This window comes from Carettochelys insculpta, chromosome 14 (genome assembly GCF_033958435.1).
Source record: "Carettochelys insculpta isolate YL-2023 chromosome 14, ASM3395843v1, whole genome shotgun sequence".
In the NCBI taxonomy this organism is placed as follows: domain Eukaryota; kingdom Metazoa; phylum Chordata; order Testudines; family Carettochelyidae; genus Carettochelys; species Carettochelys insculpta.
Genome location: NC_134150.1, coordinates 5,436,355 through 5,454,219, shown reverse-complemented (window position 1 = coordinate 5,454,219; position 17,865 = coordinate 5,436,355). Strand labels below are relative to the sequence as shown.

Genomic DNA, 17,865 nt, shown 5'->3' with positions numbered 1-17,865 from the left:
GCGCGCCCACCATTGGCTGCTGTAGCCTCGCGCCTCCAGCCCCCCTCCACCACGGGCGTCTCGAGCGCTGCCGTGCCCCGCCCTCCTCGCGGCTCATTCCGATTGGCTGCGCGGGCGGTGATGGGAGTTGTAGGCGCCGCGCCGCGGCTGGCGTCCCGCGTGCCGGCGGAGGAGGAAGCCCTCGAGCATGAGCGGGAGACGGCGCGGCCCGCGGGCCGGGGACGCCCCTTACGGGGAGCCGGGCAAGAAGCGGGACAAACGGGAGTTGCGTGGGGAGTTCTCGGCGGCCATCAAGGAGCGGGCCCTGCGGGAGAAGGCAGCGGCCGCCTGGGGCCATAGGGACTCCCTCAGCCACGGTACGAGTCGTGAGCCTGAGCCGAGGCCCCCGCTGCCTGAGCCGCCCAGGCCAGGCCGGGCCTTCCCCAGGAGCGGGCGGCGGGTAGGGCCTATCCCCCGACCCATGTCTGTGAGCACCGTCCCGAGCGCCAGGACCGAGGTGGGCACCGGGCTGGGGGCCGCAACGCTGAGCTGGGCGTCCCGAGCTTCACCGGCACCTGTTGTCTCTCCTCAGAGGCCATCGCGGTGGATCCTGTTCCTTTCAGTCACTGCGTGATCCCCAACTTTATCCAGTGCTCGGGCTTCCTGGACGGGCTGCGGGAGGAGCTGCTCGGCCTGGATTTCCACGAGAAGTGCAACGACTTGTACAAGTTCAAGCAGGTGATGGGACCCACGTCGTGCGCTTGCATCCCACTGGCACAGATCGGACAGGGACGCTGTGTGTTTCTATAGCAACTTTGTCAGGGTTCCTGTGGCTACCACTACGTTAGAAGCATCTGTCTACAGACATTGCTGTCGGAAGAGATGTTCCCACAAAAGTTCTGTCGACAGATCGCATTGACACCTAAAAGCGGATCGATCTTTTGATCCGCTCTGTCGACACCCGGGCCCCCTGGAGCGTCTACATGTCTTTTTTGTCAACAGTTTTTTGTTGACAAAACTCATTTTGTGTGTAGATGCTCTGTTTGTTTTGTCTACAAAACTCTGTAGTGTAGATGTAGCCTGGAAGCACTTATAGATGCTTGTGAATTAAGGTTTTATCTCCGTTACTGCTTTTGTCAGTCTGACCTCTGACCAACGTCAGTTTTGCCACCAAAAAGATACCATGTAGAGGTTGCTATGCTGGTTGGAAACCCTCATTTGCCAAGAAGGAGCAACTACAAAGGAGACCTTCCAACACACAACTGTAACAATATATTCGTGCTGCTGTAAAGTTCATAGCATAGACATAGCCTAAGCCTCATGACACCCTGGCAGAGCCTGGGGGGTACGCAGTTGGCCAACCAGAGGTGTGGAAATGTTAAGCAAGAATACGTTATGTGGCTAATGGTGTCAAAATCTGTCACTGAATGTTGAATGGCTCCATTTTTAGATGTCTGCTCTGAGATAATTTAAACCAGAGAACGTGTAACTCTTTCTGACTGATTGCAGTCCAAGGTGTTCATCGTCTCTGAAAATCCAAACCAAGGAATTTTGAGAGAGTGACTCAAAACCCCTGGCTGTTTTCGGAAAACTTGGCTGTATCTATCTCCTACATCTCAGCTTGGAAAGATTAGACTTTTATGAGTAAATTTCAATTTCACCGTATGTACAAAACCAACAAAGCTCAGGCTCTCTCCTGTTATACCCTGAAGTTTGTCAGCTGTAAAGCAGGTTAAGGAAGATCATTCTTGGGGTTTTAGGTGTTATGTTGCTTGTCTGTCTGTCCCCATATGAGTATGAAACAGTATTTACTCATGACTTTTGCAGAATTTGAGGTGAAGACTGAGTGCAGGAGAATGAAGGTTTAAACCTAAATATTAGACATTAATAGTCCTGGTTTCTCCACCCCCTAGTACTCTTAAAAATTGGCTGGTATTCCTCTCTGTCATCTGAATGGGAGATCTCTCCTGTACAGTGCTAAAAGTAGAGGTTCTTTGGTGGTGTGGTAGCCCTAGAATAGAGACGTTCCTTTCTCATGGGCATACATTTCCTTGGCCATGTTAATGACCAGTGCCCTGAGGCCTTTTCACTGAGGTGGCTGGCATTGTGTCTAGTAACTTTAGGGTTAATTAATTCCCATTTTGCCATTTTTTGCCCCCTGCTGTCCATTCGAGACTCCTGTTCGCAGAATAGCTGTGAAGATGTTAGGCTGATGATGATCATAGATATGGGTGTCTTTTTTTTTTTTTTTTTAAAGTTCTATCCTTAGTTATCTTTGCAACCATAACTTATAGAGCATAATCTAAATGAAATAATTGTTCTTATTTTCCATTTGTGTCCATAGTCGGATGATCTGAGAGAGAGAAAAGAGCCTCATATTTCAGCATTAAGGTAAAGTAATTCCTTAAAACCCACATCATGATTATTTTTCTAATACATTTATTATGTTGTCAATGTTTTGGAGTTTTTCATTAAAATTTCTTTTTTTGTGGGGGGGGGGGGGCGCAGCATTTTTTTCAAAAAATTTCAGTTTCCTGTTAGAGTAATAAAATACCCTATTAAGGAGATGCATGTTACAGGAAGGTACAAATTAATGCAAAGCACAGAAGTTGTGAATCTCTCACTTTGTAAGATGTGTGTTAATGAATGCACCTAACATGCTATTCTGCTTAACTAACCCAGCATCTAACTCTTCTGTGGAGGTATATATAACAGTAGGCAGTTACTAGGAAAAATTGTAAGTGATGCCAGACACGCAGAGATGTGCCAGCAGCAGTGGGCTGCTTTGGGGAGCAGGTTTGGCCTGTCTGTGCACCATGGGCACTTACCAGTGGTAAGTGCCTCCTGGCCAGCACCTGCACCTTGCCCCCACTCCCAACCACTGCTCCACAGCAGATTCCCTTCCGGCACCCAAACTCTCTCCCAGACTGATTACCCCCTCCCACACCCCAGCCCCTATCTCCCTCCTGCACCCAGACCCCACACGACCTTCATTAATAAAGTAGAACTGTGTAGTCCATGATGACTTAGTACCATCTGTTGAGTGGCTCTGTTCAAAAAATTTATTGCCCACCCATGTCTATATTAATGGAATGTCCTTGGCATCAAACACCACAAAAACCACTCCTGAAACTGGCCTTCTTGCTACCTTGTGGGCAGCCTCAGAGAGGCCAAGTGTGGATTTGGTGCTACAGAGAATTTCTTCTGGCCATTTCAGGAGGAAGTGTCCCAGTTCAGGGCAACTACAACTGTACTTTCTCCTTGTGGTCCCACAAAGGCACCTATTACAAGCTCTCTGCTGTCCCTTGTTTGGGCTGAGGACTGCATCTCTCTCCCTCCTCACCTGCACAGTTCCCTAGCTACACTGGGATGTCTCAGCAAGTCAGACTGCCTACAACAAGCCTGCTCCGCTTTCTCCTTGCAGGCTATAAACGGTGTGGTTGCTCTACAGCTGGTAGTTACCATACGGCTCTTTCTAAGCATTTATTTTCAAGGTGGAAAGATTACAGGAAAAATTAATTCATTAAAAGACTTAAAATATGTTTGGCAATAAGTTCATGGGAGATCGCCCCCCTACCTCTGAGGGATATGGCAGGTCCTTCAGACCCCACCAATGAGGTTTCCTGTGGTTACAAGTTCACCGCAACTGTTAGAGCAGAACCTCTGTGAATCATTCATGTTTTCCTTTGTACAGGCTGGGCTTGGATCTTGCCCTTACATAACAGGTGGCCAGGAGTCAAAGGGAAAATTTTCAAAGGGCTGAGTTCTTGCATAACCAGAGAGGGCACATTTGCATACACCTCCCCCTAGAGCAGGGCTCAGCGACCTGTGGCTCTGAAGCCGCTTGGGGTTCTTTAAGGAGTTATTTGTGGCTCCGGATGCTGCTGCTGCCGACGACCACTCTGCGGCGCCCTGCCCTGCCACCACTGAAACAACAGAGCTATGTTTAATTGGTTTAGTGGCCAGCAGGGCAGTGGGAAGGATCCAGCTGTTAGACCAACTGAATTTAATTCCATTATTTCAGCAGCGGCAGGGCCGGGAGCCACAGAGAGCCCCTCACTCACCCTGCTACCTGAGTGGCCACACCCCCCTGGTGGGTGTGGCTTGGCTTACCCCTCCCACAGAACATCTGCACTCCTGCCTTCCTTCCACTTGGTGTGCTTGGCTGCCCAGCATAGGCTCCCCAGCCAGAGCCATGGATGAGTTAGTCCTGGGGTGGGACTGAGGCAGGCTAATCCTGAGTATGTGGAGCCAGGTTTGGGGCTGAGAGGGCTTAAGCCTGGGAGTGAGAGGTGGGTTTACAGGATGGTGGAAGGGGTAAAATTTGGGGATGGGGGAGGATTTGAGGGCTGAAGCGGATAAAGCCTGGAGATGGGGGTGGCTTTGGGGACCAAGGGGGGTAGAGTCTGGGAATGGGGTGTGTGTGGGGAGGCTTGTCACAAACATAGCTCCTTCCTGCTAAAGACCGTGTCCCCAGGCACAGCATTTTCCTTGTCCTCATTTGCTGTCCAACCCAGACGTGAAAGTAACTTAAACGTTCTAACTTTTACGAATCATTGTGTGTGGCTATTCTTAAAATAGGGGTTACAAAAAGTACGGCTTAATGTTCTTTATTAAGGACTGTCTCGTGTTCACATGTATTGCCGCTCTTGAAGTATAGATTTTTTTTTTGTAACTGAATTTGAAAAAGTGGCTCTTCTCGCTGTTTTGGTTGCAGACCCCTGTCCTAGAGGTTTTCTCGGAATCACATGTATCTTTGGTTGTCCCAAAGGTATATTATCTGCCCTGTTGTTTAAAATATCCTTTGAAGAGTATAACATGTCCTGGGTTTAGATGGGCTGTCTCTCCCCAGGAGAAGTTACATATTACCTTACAATAACACGTAAACTTTGTACTTACAGAATGATGGATTCCAAAGCTATTTAAACTTAAGATCTCACAGAGGTGTTCCAGGAAATTGCTGTATCTGTCACAGGAAGTCCTCGTCTCCCCACTCCTCAGGGGACAAAATATTTTTTATTTAATTGCATACTTTGCTAATTGAGCCCCCTCCCCCTGCAACCCGCTTCTGTAACTGACATTTGTGTACAGAGAATCTTACAACAACCTCCATGGCCCACACCACGCCACCTACAGCTGCGCATGGCCCTTGGGCAGGAGGTCGGGGGACCCTCTGGATGGAGCGGAGCTGGGGCATCACTCAGTACTGTCTGGAGTGCTCTGCCCCCCTACCCCAGTGCTGCTAAGAGTGCGTTGTTCGGCACTGCTGCAGCAATTTAAAATGTCCAGGAATAGAGTCACTGCCACAGTAGCAGCACTGGCAACCAGGAGCCCTGCGTCCTTTTGTATCCCTGGGCCCTCTTTGCATCTCTCCCATACCCCTAGCCCTACCATTGACAGGCGTGGACCAGTACAAACCTTCAGATGAGGTAAAGGGTGTCATGTCATTTTTATGTACATGATCATTTTAATTAGATTCTCCATCTACTTGTTTGTTAAAGCTAACACCTTGCCCTACCCAAAACCCCATTCATCTCCAAACTGGGGCCAGTTGACTCAACCTTGATACAAAATGCTTTACTGTTTTGGTGGGGGAAGGGGAGAGAAATGCATAGCTTTCCCTTATTTGCATAGGTCTAAAGATCATCAGCATTTCCACTTTGATTGCTTCCTCTTGAACATTTGTCTTCTCACCTACTGTTCCTTCAACACCCTTCATTATTTTTTTTTAATCGCTGTAAAATTGCCATGCATAATTAAACTTGGAAGTCTGAAGCTTTCATCCATTTCCTAATTAATTGCTGTTTCTCAGCAGCAGTGGGGCTACACTCCTGGATGTTCACTGATGGGTTGCCCAGGAAGTCTGTCGTTCGCTAGTGGCCTTTAGAAATTGTAGCAATAAGTTGACCAAAGCTCATGATGCTCTGTGTGGCAGCACCTGAGCATTAACGGTTTCCTAGGCTGAGGGGCGATAAATCCCATTTGCTGAGTATTTGTCTTCCCAGGAAAGTTCTGTTTGAAGAGTTCCGAGAGTGGCTGTCTGTGGTTACCCAGGTGGAGCTGGAACCAACCGTTGACCTATCCTGTGCAAAGTACGAATATACAGGTGAGTGAGCAGGATGCCTCTAAGAGAGGGTGAAGAGCACTTCTTTGCCACAGGAGAACCCAGGTTCCAAGTGCCCTGAGAACACATGCTCCTGGAAGCTGTCATGCAGCAAAGCAAAGATTCAAAGGTCTCTCTAGCCCCGTACCCTGTCTCCAACAGAGGTCAGCGTTAGGTGTCCCAGAAGGAACGAACAGAACAGATAATCATCAAATGGTCCCTTCCCTCTCACCCCTTTCCAGCTTCTGACAAACAAAGGCTAGCAACACCATTCATACCTACTCTGGCTAGTAGCCACTGGTGGTCCTTTAGCAATATTTCCTTTTGTTTGTTTTAAACCGGCTACCTATTAATTTAATTTGGGGCCCCCTAGTTTTTTATTTTATGGGAGCGAGTACATAACATTTTATACACTTCTTCTGCACCACTCATGGTTTTATACACCTCTCCCATATCCTTCCCTTAGTCTCCTTTTTTTCTAAATGAAAAGTCCAAGTCTTTTAAATATTTCCTTATATGGCAGCTGTTCCCAACCCCTGGATTTATGCAGAGGCAATAAGATATCCTTTAGTTCTTAGTTAATGTTATCTTAACATTCCATCTGCTTTTTTGACTGCTGCTGCTGCACCTTGGGTGGGGGTTTTCAGAGAATTATCCATAATGACTCCAAGATCTGTCTGAGTGACAATAGCTCATTTAGTCCCATTATTCGGTATGTATTTTAGGGTTTATGTTTTCTAATATGCGTTAGTTTGCATTTATCAGCATTGGCAGATGAATTTTCATCACCCAGTTCTGTGATATCCTTTTGAAACTCTGCTTTGGGCTTACCTGTCCTCAGCAGTTTAATATCATTTGCAATTTTTGCCACCTTTGCCCCTGTCTCCAGATCCTTTTATAAACATGTTGAGTGTGATAAGTTCTAGTATGGAGCCCTGCCAGACACCACTAGTTACCTCTCTTCATTTAGACCATTGAGTGTGTTTTACTAGTTTAAACTAAGCCTAATTAATTCAGGACATTGCTTCCCCTGGAAGAAACCCAAATAATGTTCATGGCCATTCCAATGGCTGTGTGGCCCCAGGAGGACTAGAGCTACGGCTTCCAATTCTGGAAGTTAAGGTTTTCTTGATGTTTGTTGTTAATACTAATCTCCTACTTGCTGACACAGGATTGAGTGGGTCACAGATCCCAGAATCTCCCGAAAGCGGTTCTCGAGGGTAGGATTTATCAATCAATGGGGTGAAGAGGTGGAAGCTTACTCTGGTGCTATCCAGTAGACAAAGATCTCTTCAGTCACCAGCGTTGTCAGGAGAACATTGCTTGGCAGCAGGGAATTCGCTCCAAGTGCATTCTGGTGCAGTTGTGGTTTCCAGAGAGAGTGTTTGAATCATGCCAGGAAGCTGAGTGTGACTGGTTCAGCTGATGTAAATGTAATGGATTCCAGAGGAATTTACACCCAAAGGGTCTTGACATCAGAGTGGCTGGTGGTCAGGTGAGAGTGTCCCCTGGGAAGAGGTTGGGTGTTGTTTTTCAAAGGTGTCAGGTTGAGGAATGGCTAATGAGAAGAGAATTGCGCATCCCCAGTGCAAGCGTGCTAACACCTGTGATTGCAGATGCCCTGTTGTGCCATGATGATGAGCTGGAGGGACGGAGAATTGCCTTCATCCTGTACCTGGTTCCACCGTGGGAGAAGGGAGACGGGGGCACGCTGGACCTGTACAGCACAGATGGTGAGCTCCTGGGCCCTGAGGTCATCAGCCATAGGAATGAATTTGGAACGCTGGTATTTTGCTTGTGGGGGTCTTACCAGCAACCCCCATTACGTGATTAGATGGCAGAGTGAGGGGACGCAGCTGTGTTCGGTGGAGGCTGGTGTGACTGGAGGAAGCTGCCACTGGGGGTTGTGCTGCTGGGTGAGGGGTCCATTTGAGGACAAGCAGATGTGGGAAGCATTAAGTGTACAGCTGAAGAGAACAACCGAGGGAAATGAAATGGGGGGGGTGATAGCAGCCATATTTCTGCCCAGTACGATCTGTAGACGGGACTAAAGTGACTGTGATCCACCAAGACAGGCTCCCTAAGACAGCTTCTTAATCTCCCTCCTATGAGGCCTACAAGACTTAACAATCCCAAGTGGTTCTGCGTAAGGGGCCCGTGCGTGCGGACAGGGGCTCAGTGTCTGACCGCAAAGAACATGCGTGGTGTCTTCTTACTCAGGCCACTTTCAGCCGCAGCAGGTGGTCAAGTCGCTAGTCCCGACGTGGAATTCCCTGGTCTTCTTCGAAGTGTCTCCAGTCTCTTTCCACCAGGCAAGGAGCTGCTGTTCTTTCCGCAAGTGCGATAGCTGTAAGCATTTGTTAGTGTATTGTGGTAGCTCCCTAAGGGCCCCAATCAGAGTGGAGGCCCTATTGTGTCTGGTGCTGTACAGCCATGGAGCAGGACAGGCTGTAAGATCAAAGTCGGAGTAACTTGCTGGCTCTGGTGTCATCCACCCCGTTCTTTATGTGAGTGCCAAATAAAAACATCTCACCAAACCCTGAAATACCTCAGGGTGGGACGGGCAGCAGAGAATGGGTTAACGTAGGCCAACTGCATGCCGAGCTACACAGCTTAGGGGCTTATTTAATATATAAGCACCGGATACTTGAGGTTGACAGAAGGCCCTATTTATCATTCCTTTGGTTGCTCTCCATCAGAAACCTGCCGGGGGTATGTAAAGCCACATGACTGCCTAGCTTAGCCTTTTGACTGCCTCTTGTGAAATGAAGCTTAGTCCCATGTTTGAGCAACAAACGGAGTCTTTGACACGTTTAATACAGACATTAGAAACCAGCTCACCGTGCTGGAAGTGCCTTTGGGCAAAGGCTCCCAGCCACAGGGCCCACCACGTCTCCCAGGGTGAAGAGCCTCTTTTCACCCAGGAGCCCTGACCCGCATTAAAATCAGTCAGGTGAGAAGAAAGAAAATTAGACTCCCACGTGTGGCTCTCAACGTTGAAAAACCCCCAAACCTTCACTGGCTGCCAATTCGCCTCACTCGCACTCAGCTTGGACCTCCACTTGCGCGCCAGCCCTGCAGAAAGGCACTGAGATTTAGGGGTAAAGGGCACTGAGGTTTGGGGCTTCCCCCCACAGCAGGGCAAGCCAGCACTGGATCAAAGTAAGCTGGGGGCTGGATGTGGGCCACAGACCATAGGTTCCCCACCCTTGATTTATCCCCTAAGAGTCCTTGCAGTCATTGGATCTCTTCATTTGATTCTTTCATTAATGATCTAAGTGTCTTTGTGTTGCCAGGGGACAGCTGAGTGAGTGAAGGTCAGTGGAGCTCACAGCAGAAACAAGCAAAAACCCAGTTTTCTCAGACGTCCAGCAAGGAGAACGTCGCTGTTACTTCTGAATATGCCTCTGAGGCTTGGTCCAGGCTTCCCTTTTTCCTAGCGTGGAAGTGAGCTGGCAGGCAGGCGTGCCTCATACACAGCAGCTACCCATCACTGGGTAGACTTCTGAGCTTCGTGTGGCAGGCTTAGATGTTGGTGGTATCTTGGTTTTCTAGCAGTTTGGGGAGTTGTTGCAACCACCCCAAATTACTCAGATCTTTTTCTGCCCAGACTGTAAACTCTGCGTGGCAGGGACGCTCTTAAGAGGTGCATGTACAGCAGCTAGCACAATGAGGCTTTGAGCTCAGTTGGGGCCATTAGGTATTGCCATAATACATGCACAGTAGATGCTAATCATAACATGATCCTCTCCTTTCCATTTCAGGTGTCTGAAGTTCTGACCAAAGGGAAGTGCCGTTTGTCTGTGAGTGGTTGGTTCCATGGCCTGTCAGTGGCAAGGCCTCCCCGCTACATTGAATCCCTCTTGCCTCGGAGTCCACATATCCCATATGATGTAAGCAAAAAAAAGGCAGGTCTAATGTCTCCTCCATATCTGTGGGCTGCTCACATTTAGGAGGGGCACAGTGGAGGCAATGAGCTCCTCGAATTTTTCAACTCCCCACTTTCCTCAGTGTCTGTAGCAATCTCTTGGATGCTTTCAACTGAACCTTCTTAACTTCACTCATTGGCTTCGAGGTCAAGCATGAAAAATGCCAGGTTGTATTAGCAGCAGTGGTCCAGGAAGAGGGCTGGAGATTTCCGTTTTGGTGGTGGGGGTAGGCTACGGAGAGCTTAGTGTAAGGAATTGGGTGCCCGTTGCAAAATGTTGCTGGGAGTGCAGCAAATGCCATGGGCAATAAGGTTGAGGTAATGACCAGCCCAAGGCCATTGTGATGGGAGATCCCATTATCTCCATAAACTCAAATCCAGCCTTCAGACCAAGATGATGTTTCTATTTCAGCATGAAATCTTACAGGAGTGGATCAACCCGGTTTACTTAAGCATGAATTCCCAAGCTCAGATCCAGGAGGAATTTGAGGAGCGATCAGAGATTCTCCTGAAGAACTTCCTTAAGGTGGGTGCACAATGATGTGCTATGTGGGGGGCTTGTTCCCCAGCTTGTGGTGCTGGCGGGTGTTGTGTGGAACATGAACTGGTTATAAATGCAGTTGACCATTTGTGCAGCTAAGCCAAAGCTCCAGCCGTGTTTTCCCCCACCCTCCCCTTCTCTTGGTGGCTTCAGGCAGGGATGGAAGAAGCGGTGACCACCCCCGCTCCCCCTGCAGATTTATCCTGGTGAAGCCAAACGGACTGGAGCTCCTTTCCCTGCACAGGGACACTCCAACTGAAGCACTAATACTGCTCTTCTCTCTTCCCTGCTCTGCCGTCTTTTCCCCAGCCCCGGTTTTGGTGGAATCCCCACCCTGAGTCCCTGTATGGTATAGACCAGTCTCCAGACCAAGAAGCCCTGTGCCCCAAAGGAGAGGGTTTCTCCAGCACTTGTGACATACATGGCCAGTAGCCGTTGTGCTCTGTGACTGGGCTTCCCTATGGAAACTGGGTTCTGGATATGATTCACCCTACCTGGCTGTGGGTGAGAGCACAGAAGGCTCATCAAGCAGCATTTTATGTGTGCTGGTGTATCTGGTGATGCCAGCTGCAGGGCAGTGGAGGATCAGAGTCTTCATCCCAGCATGACAATTTATCTAGCTCCTGCTGGCCTGAGAGGGACAAAAAGCAGTTCAGAGAACTAAAGCTGGATGCTTGCAGAGCAGCGCCGAGTATCTGCTGTTGGTGCACCAGGGAAGCTCGTGGAGCAGAGGCATTATAAGGCTCTGCAATGTGTTTGGCTCCTAGGGAGAGAAGTTCCAGCTTGTGTGTGAAGCTCTGCAGAAAGAAGACATCAAATGGAGCAGCCGAGGGCCCCCGAATAAAAGGTATGGTTATGGCTGTGCTGCCGACTCCTGCTGGCTAAGTAGTTCTGCCGCAGAGCTGCCTAGCAGATATTCTCCCCAGTCTGAATACTGGATGCTCTCCAGCTGCCTGCTTTGCATCCCCACTCTCCTGCAGGTATTACCACAGAGCTGAGGAGGGGAGCCTCCCCGACATCCTGAGGAGGAGCCTGGAGTTCTTCCGCTCTGAGGCTTTGTTCCTGCTGCTCTCCAACTTCACAGGCCTAAAGCTGCACTTCCTGGCCTCCTCGGCTGAGGAGGAGGAGGAGGAGGAAGAAGGAAGGGCCGCAGATTGTGCTGGACACAGCTCTTCCAAACCTAAGCAAGGAGAGAGCAGTCAAGAGGCCGACAGCAATGCTGACCACGTGGAGCTGCCAGAACATGCCCCCCCGAGTGGAGAAGGTGAGCCGGAGAAGAGTAACAGCACTAGCGTAAACACTTGCTCCCCATTGATGTCAACAGCAAAACTCCCCTTGCCTTCATGGAGGCCAAGATTTCACCCCTACTAGTGTCAGGAGGTTATAGAAATCAGTGTCCTCTCTTACTCTCCTACCGCATGAACTTCCCCACGTCTGTTTCCCTGTTTCTGTGCGGTCTGTTCACTCCCACTCATTGTGGCTGCCGTGATGGACAAGTGGAGCATGGGGCTAAGGGTTGAGGGGTGAAGCACGCTGAATTGTGGGGCTGCGAACCCTGAGAAGAAGGTCCCTCTTTATCCTGAGGGATCCCAAAGAACTTTCCCCAGTTTGATCTTCTGACCCCCTTGGACAACTGAGTACACTGGTGCTGGGGAAGTTTGAGGCAACACCCTATTCCCATTGAAGCAACTAGGAGCGTTGGTGCCAGGCAGAGCAGCGGATGCTGGGTCTGAACTTACACTCTGAAAGCCCCACAGACAGGAAAGCCATTGGCACTCTTCTGTTTGTGAGAGGCTGGTAAAAGCATCGCTTGAGGCCACATCATAGCCTTGCCTAGGCTCATCTCCTGGCAGCCCTGGGCCCCCTGAAAAATGGCCCACAAAAGGCACATCTGAGAGTTGCCTGTTGGAGACTGGGCATGATGTTGATGTGGCCGTGGCTTGTCCTCTCCTCGTGCTCTTGGCGGGGCTGCCAGACCCAGTCCAGCTGCTTTAAAGAGGAGGTATTCCACCGGCAAAATGCAAACAGCACATGCTCATTTGCCTGCCTGCCTTCTTTGGGGCAGCGGGCGTTAGCTGTTGTGCAGCTGCTCTTTCCTGGCTGATTAGCTTCTTGCTTTCCTCCCCTAGGCTCAAGTGTCCCCATGTGCATGGGGGAGTTGAGGCACTGGACAAATGGTCACTACACCCTAGTCCATGACACGCAAGTAACGGAGTTTGCCCTCGACTTGCTGTTCTTCTGCGGCTGTGAAGGTATGTCAGGGGAGAGTCATGTCTTCCCTTGCCTTGCTGCTAAGGGGAAAGAAAAAGGACTTTTGTTAGGAGTCTTCAGGCCTCATCTGTTGAATATGCAGCTGTTTTAAAGCCACCAAACTTTCTGCTGATCCATAAATAAAAGGCTTCTTCCTGCATCTCTCCCACCTCAAAGAAATGTCAGCTGGCACCTCTGCGGATTTCACAGCAGCATACAGATCGCTGACCTAGGCCGTTCCTACTGTAGTTGGCTCTGAATTGCCACACAGTAGTGCTGGGTTATTTCCCAGTGGATGATGCTCTGCCTCCTTGAGCCAGGCCAGGGCAGAGCCCTCTGGGGGAACACAATGTGTCTCACAGCGTAAGCCACGCAGCAGATCGGGAGCGTTTCTGCTGCAAATGGGCTTGAACCAGAATACCTCACTACCTGGAGTCTCCACCTTCACTGCGTCAGAGCGTGCAGTTGGGGTTCAGGTCACACGCAGCAGAGTGGAGGGGCTATTCCTTTGATATTTCACGTGACACTATCACCAAATCCATTTTGGTAGGGTGTTTTTTTTTTAAAGACACACTGTTGAAGCCTGTATTTTCCAAACCAGCCAGCCTGAGAGAGGGCGTCAGGAACTGGCTCATTGCTTCTGAAAACCTAAGCCTAAAGGGCCAGAATTAATCTTGCATCTTGGCCAGTTGCCAGCAGGCTGGTGAGGAACACCCAGACTAGAACCAACGTGAACATGCTGTTGGGCCCACCAGGCCTGTCCTAACCAGTGTTTTGAACTTACACCTACAGCCTTTGATTTGTCTAATGAGTGGGAGATGTCTAGCTTCTCCTTCCAGCGTAGCTGGGTAGGTGGAGACTTAAGGATACGTGGTAGGTTTCCTGGGGCCAAGGTAGTGAAGTATACTGGTTCAAGCCCATATCTTTGAAGGACACCACTTGACCATAGGTGACTGGAGGTAGAGTGGTACCTAGGAATTTTGGAGAGTAGGGTGGAGGTGCTACTGATCTAGGTGGGTCAGTGGGAGTACTGATAAGCGTTGAGCTTTCTAAGTCTCTCTCTTCCATTTCACCTTATGCAGATTGGGAAGCAGAATATGGTGGCTTCACAGCCTACATTGCAAAGGATGAAGATGAGGAGGTAAGCAACTTGGTGCCCTACTTCTTAAGCCTCAGCCAGAAGACCTGTTCTTAAGGGCTGTTACAATTCGGCTTAGCCAAAGCAACACGGAGGTTGCTCTAACCGACACTAGGGATGTGGATAACACAGAAGCAGCTCTAGGACTGAGGGGCAATAAAATGTTGCCTGGGTCAGCTGTAGCCTGTGATTTATTGTGCACAGCTGCGGATTCAGCCCAAACTGTGTCTAAAAGCTGCCCTGTTGTCATCTCTTCTGAGGGTTGTTTGTCTTTCCCTCTGCTTTTCTTTGAGACCCCTACGTGCGTCTAAAACAAGAAGTGTGGTATTGGGTCAGTGATAGGCTCCTCTCAGATGAGGCAAGTGACAGTTGACTAATAAAGAATCTTAGATGATGGTCTTGAGATGCAGTGGACAATATTGTTCCTGGGCTTATGCTCGAGTCACGCTCCTTGGTGGCAGCCTTCAGGCACTCGTGCTGTTCTCCAGCTGTCTGCTGTAACCTGGCTTACAGTAGACCCCCAGGTTACATGAACTTTGCATTCCTGGGCAACCTTTAGTAACTTAAAATTTTGTTTAAGTCGGGAGGAGCTGGGAAGAAGGTGGCAGCTGGGCTTTCAGCTCCCCTGCACTTGCCAAAACCAGGTAACTGACCAGTACTAATGTGGCTCCCAGAGTGTGGAGGGCTGGGAAACTGACCAGTACATCACCGGTCATTTTCCTTGCCCCTGTCCCTAGTGTTTGCTGAACCTCAGGCTCTTGACTGCCCCCTCACAGGAGCCTGGAAACTGACTAGCACAGCAGGTGGTCAGTTTTCCCCACTCCTGACTGGCAGGGAGCTGGTGCTTGGCAGCCTGGAGCCAGACGCCAGCTCCCCACCACTCAAAGTCACATTAAGCTGAGATTCAGGTTGAGTGGACGTATCTCGGCATTCTACTGTGTTTTGATGCCGGTTCTCAGATAGGAATAAGATCGTGAAATTGTTTTTGTGCACATAACTCCTTCTTCCCCTTGTAAAATAAGATCTGCCTTGTCTGTTCTAGCTGCTGACAGTGAATCCAGAGAACAACTGCTTGGCTTTGGTTTACAGAGACAAAGAGACTTTGAAATTCGTGAAGTATGTTAACCATTGTAGCTTGGAGCGCATGGAAAAGCATCCAAGCAGAGCTGGGTTCTGGGATTTCTCTTTTGTCTACTATGAGTGATGGCACCGGGCATGGCCATCTTCTGAGAGGAAGTGGCAGAGATACAGCAGTGGGTTTTGAATACTCTCCTGCATTGGCTCTTGAGTAGGTGCACGGTCAGATGGGGCCTTCTGGTGAACCTAGACTTGATTTTTAGGCTGAGCGCTAACTTCACCTGACAGCATAGGAACTGTCATGCTGGTTCTGAAGTCCTTGTGACTTTTCCAAAGGATTCTTTTTAATGACAAATGGAAGCAGCGTTCTGTTCTCCCTGCCTAACTTTTACTTGTCCATTTTAGTCCTACTCCTTCCATCTGAGGGAGTCTTAGTGGGCTCTGTAACACACTGTTCTTAACTAGCTGCTTTCCATAGTATTCCCACCCAGCAATCTTGCTGCGATGCAAATCCAGACTTTGTGTAACACCAAATCAGAGACTGCTGGGAGCACTGCACAGATGTGTCTCTGAAACCTTCAGTGGCTCAACCAGACTTTCTTCTAGACAAGGGTTTCCCGACTTAAATGTCAGCTGTCTCCTGTGCATTCACTCTCACTGCAGCAAGTAACAAAGGGGGTGGCCATGTAAGTTGCTATATTGTTTAGGGAGTTGGTGGATAAAAGAAGCTTGTGAAAGCGTCTGCTAAAAACCTGCTCTGTTTTATTAAATGAAACCTGTGAACCTTGTTATCTGTGGGGAAGAGGGGATAATGGAGGGGGAGCCTCCAGCCTCAATCTACTTGACCTGATACAAAAAAGGGTTTTGGGGTGGGGGGCAGGAAAAGGGGCTGAGGAGGACATAGGCAGGTGTTTAAAAAAAATCTACGTACTGGTGAAAACTACAGCTATGGGCCTCTGTGATCTTCAGCCTTGGGCAAATATACAGAGCAGCTGCAGTTGCCATCCCTGTTGTGTCTTTCACACCACTGGCATTCAAGCTGTGACCTAGCTTTAGCCAGGCAGGGGTGTGGCCTCTGGCCATCAGCCTACCCCCGATGACTGATGGGCCAGCAGCTGGCAAGCAGGGATCCAGCCAGCAGCAAGACCCACCAGCACTGAGAGGAGAGGGAGGAAGGAAGGAGGGGTGCTTTGCCAGTTCTGAATCAAACATTTCACCTGCGGGGGTGGCTGGTTACCTGAGCCCTACTGAATTATTTAAGCCAGGTTTAACACAGCCTGCTCTCCCTACCTCTTGTGCTTAGACACATCCCTGACCACTGGGGCAGTGGGAAGCCCTCTCCCCAACCCCCCTCCTGTGTCCACCAGAGCCTTTGAGGTAGGCACTGCTGGCGCCAGCCCAGCCCACTGGGGTGTGACCTTGTCCTCTGCACCCGGGTAGCACCCCCAGCCTGGGGATAGTGTGGTGCCAGTCTCCCTGAGCTCTGGGCAGCACAGCCCCAGAGAAGAGAGTCTGGTACCATGGTCTCAGCCCCACAGCTCCTGCAAGGAGAGTTGGGCACTGCAGTCTCAGCCTCCCCTCGCCCCAGAGGGGAGAACAAGGAGGTACAACCCTAGCCACTGGGCCATCCCTGCTGACCCAACCCTTGCCTATGAAGCCCTGTCACTGAGCTGTCAGGCCCAGCACAGGGGGGCTAGAGCAGCCCCTGCACCAGGAGGACAGTACCGCACCCCAGCCTCAGAAACAGCAGGCTGGAGGAGGTGCCTGGAGGACTCTGTTGGAGCACAGGTGAGGCGGTCTAGAAAGGCGTTGCTTCCAGTGCCTGCCTGCCTTTGATTCCTGCATGCACTGCTCCCAAGGATCAGTTTACTCAGAGTGAATAGCCAGAGGTGGAATTGCCACAAGGCAAAGGAGGGGGGCATAGTGTTACCGTCAAAAACGTGACCAGTTCTTAATGGAACCTAGGACCTGGTTAACTGCCTTTTGCATAAAGCCACGAGGGGGAGCTGTGCGGGGCCCTTCTCCCTCTGGCCTCTCATCTCCCATCCAGCCTTCCCAGGGAGACCTGTCCTGCAGCTGACAGCAGAGGAATCCCAGGCTACACAGACCACTGGCTGATAACTAGGGGTGGGAACAAACAGCAAAAATCAGTCCTGGATCTCAAACTCCCCAAGACAAGGGTGCCTTAGGAGCCAAGATTATGGTTTAGACCCATTCTGAACTCGGGGGGTTTGAGCCAAAAGGGCAGTATATTAATAAAGAAACCTCTTGCTTGGTATAGTTTGTGATCAAACAAGAACAAGTCATCGTCCTGTGGCACCTTATAGACTAACATGTTTTGCAGCATAACCTTTCGTGGGCAAAGACCCGCTTCGGCAGATGCCACAGGACTTCTTGTTCTCGAAGATACAGACTAACATGGCTACCTCTGTGATCAAAGTGTATGTCAGCTATGTGGCCAAAACCTCAAAATGTGTTTCATGAACAAAGTTAACAATTGTGCATCTGTGCAACTGAATACATCTAGTGGGATAGTCTCAGAGGTCTATGTTTTAATGGAACATCTAATACCATAAGTGCAAAATATATTAAATTCCATAATAAGTTACAGTAAGAAAAATAACTATTCCAGTACTATACAACTGCCGAGTGACTTTCATAAATACCACATTGTACGTTTGAGCCTTTCTCCATATATTTTCCTACCCTTTAGCCTCCAGAGTAGCACATTTGAACTGGTGGCTTATTGTAAAAAAGCTGACTAGGATTCCAATTATTTCATTCTAGAGTGGGTTGCTGGCTGATTTAACTGCTTGTCAATATTGATCCCCTGTCCATTACTACACATT

The 17,865-nt window shown here is 49.6% G+C and overlaps 1 protein-coding gene across 1 annotated transcript; it reads left to right on the top strand.

Annotated features, from left to right (window-relative positions):
* Positions 1 to 135: 135 nt before the first annotated feature.
* OGFOD1 (2-oxoglutarate and iron dependent oxygenase domain containing 1) lies at positions 136 to 17,768 on the top strand. The gene is made up of 13 exons (XM_075008999.1): positions 136 to 356; positions 572 to 717; positions 2,324 to 2,370; positions 5,985 to 6,085; positions 7,699 to 7,815; positions 8,303 to 8,394; positions 9,847 to 9,975; positions 10,423 to 10,536; positions 11,319 to 11,398; positions 11,532 to 11,815; positions 12,681 to 12,803; positions 13,884 to 13,942; positions 14,982 to 17,768. Exons 1-13 carry the CDS (start codon positions 188 to 190, stop codon positions 15,141 to 15,143), a joined length of 1,623 nt encoding a protein of 540 aa, XP_074865100.1. The 5' UTR covers positions 136 to 187; the 3' UTR covers positions 15,144 to 17,768.
* The last annotated feature ends 97 nt before the right edge of the window (positions 17,769 to 17,865 follow it).

Coding starts and splice junctions, on each gene's coding strand:
- OGFOD1 (XM_075008999.1), top strand. CDS start 188: ATGAGCGGGAGACGGCGCGGCCCGCGGGCCGGGGACGCCCCTTACGGG. Junction 8,395..9,846: donor CTCCAGTCTCTTTCCACCAG/GCAAGGAGCTGC, acceptor TTTCCATTTCAG/GTGTCTGAAGTTCTGACCAA. Junction 13,943..14,981: donor CAAAGGATGAAGATGAGGAG/GTAAGCAACTTG, acceptor TGTCTGTTCTAG/CTGCTGACAGTGAATCCAGA.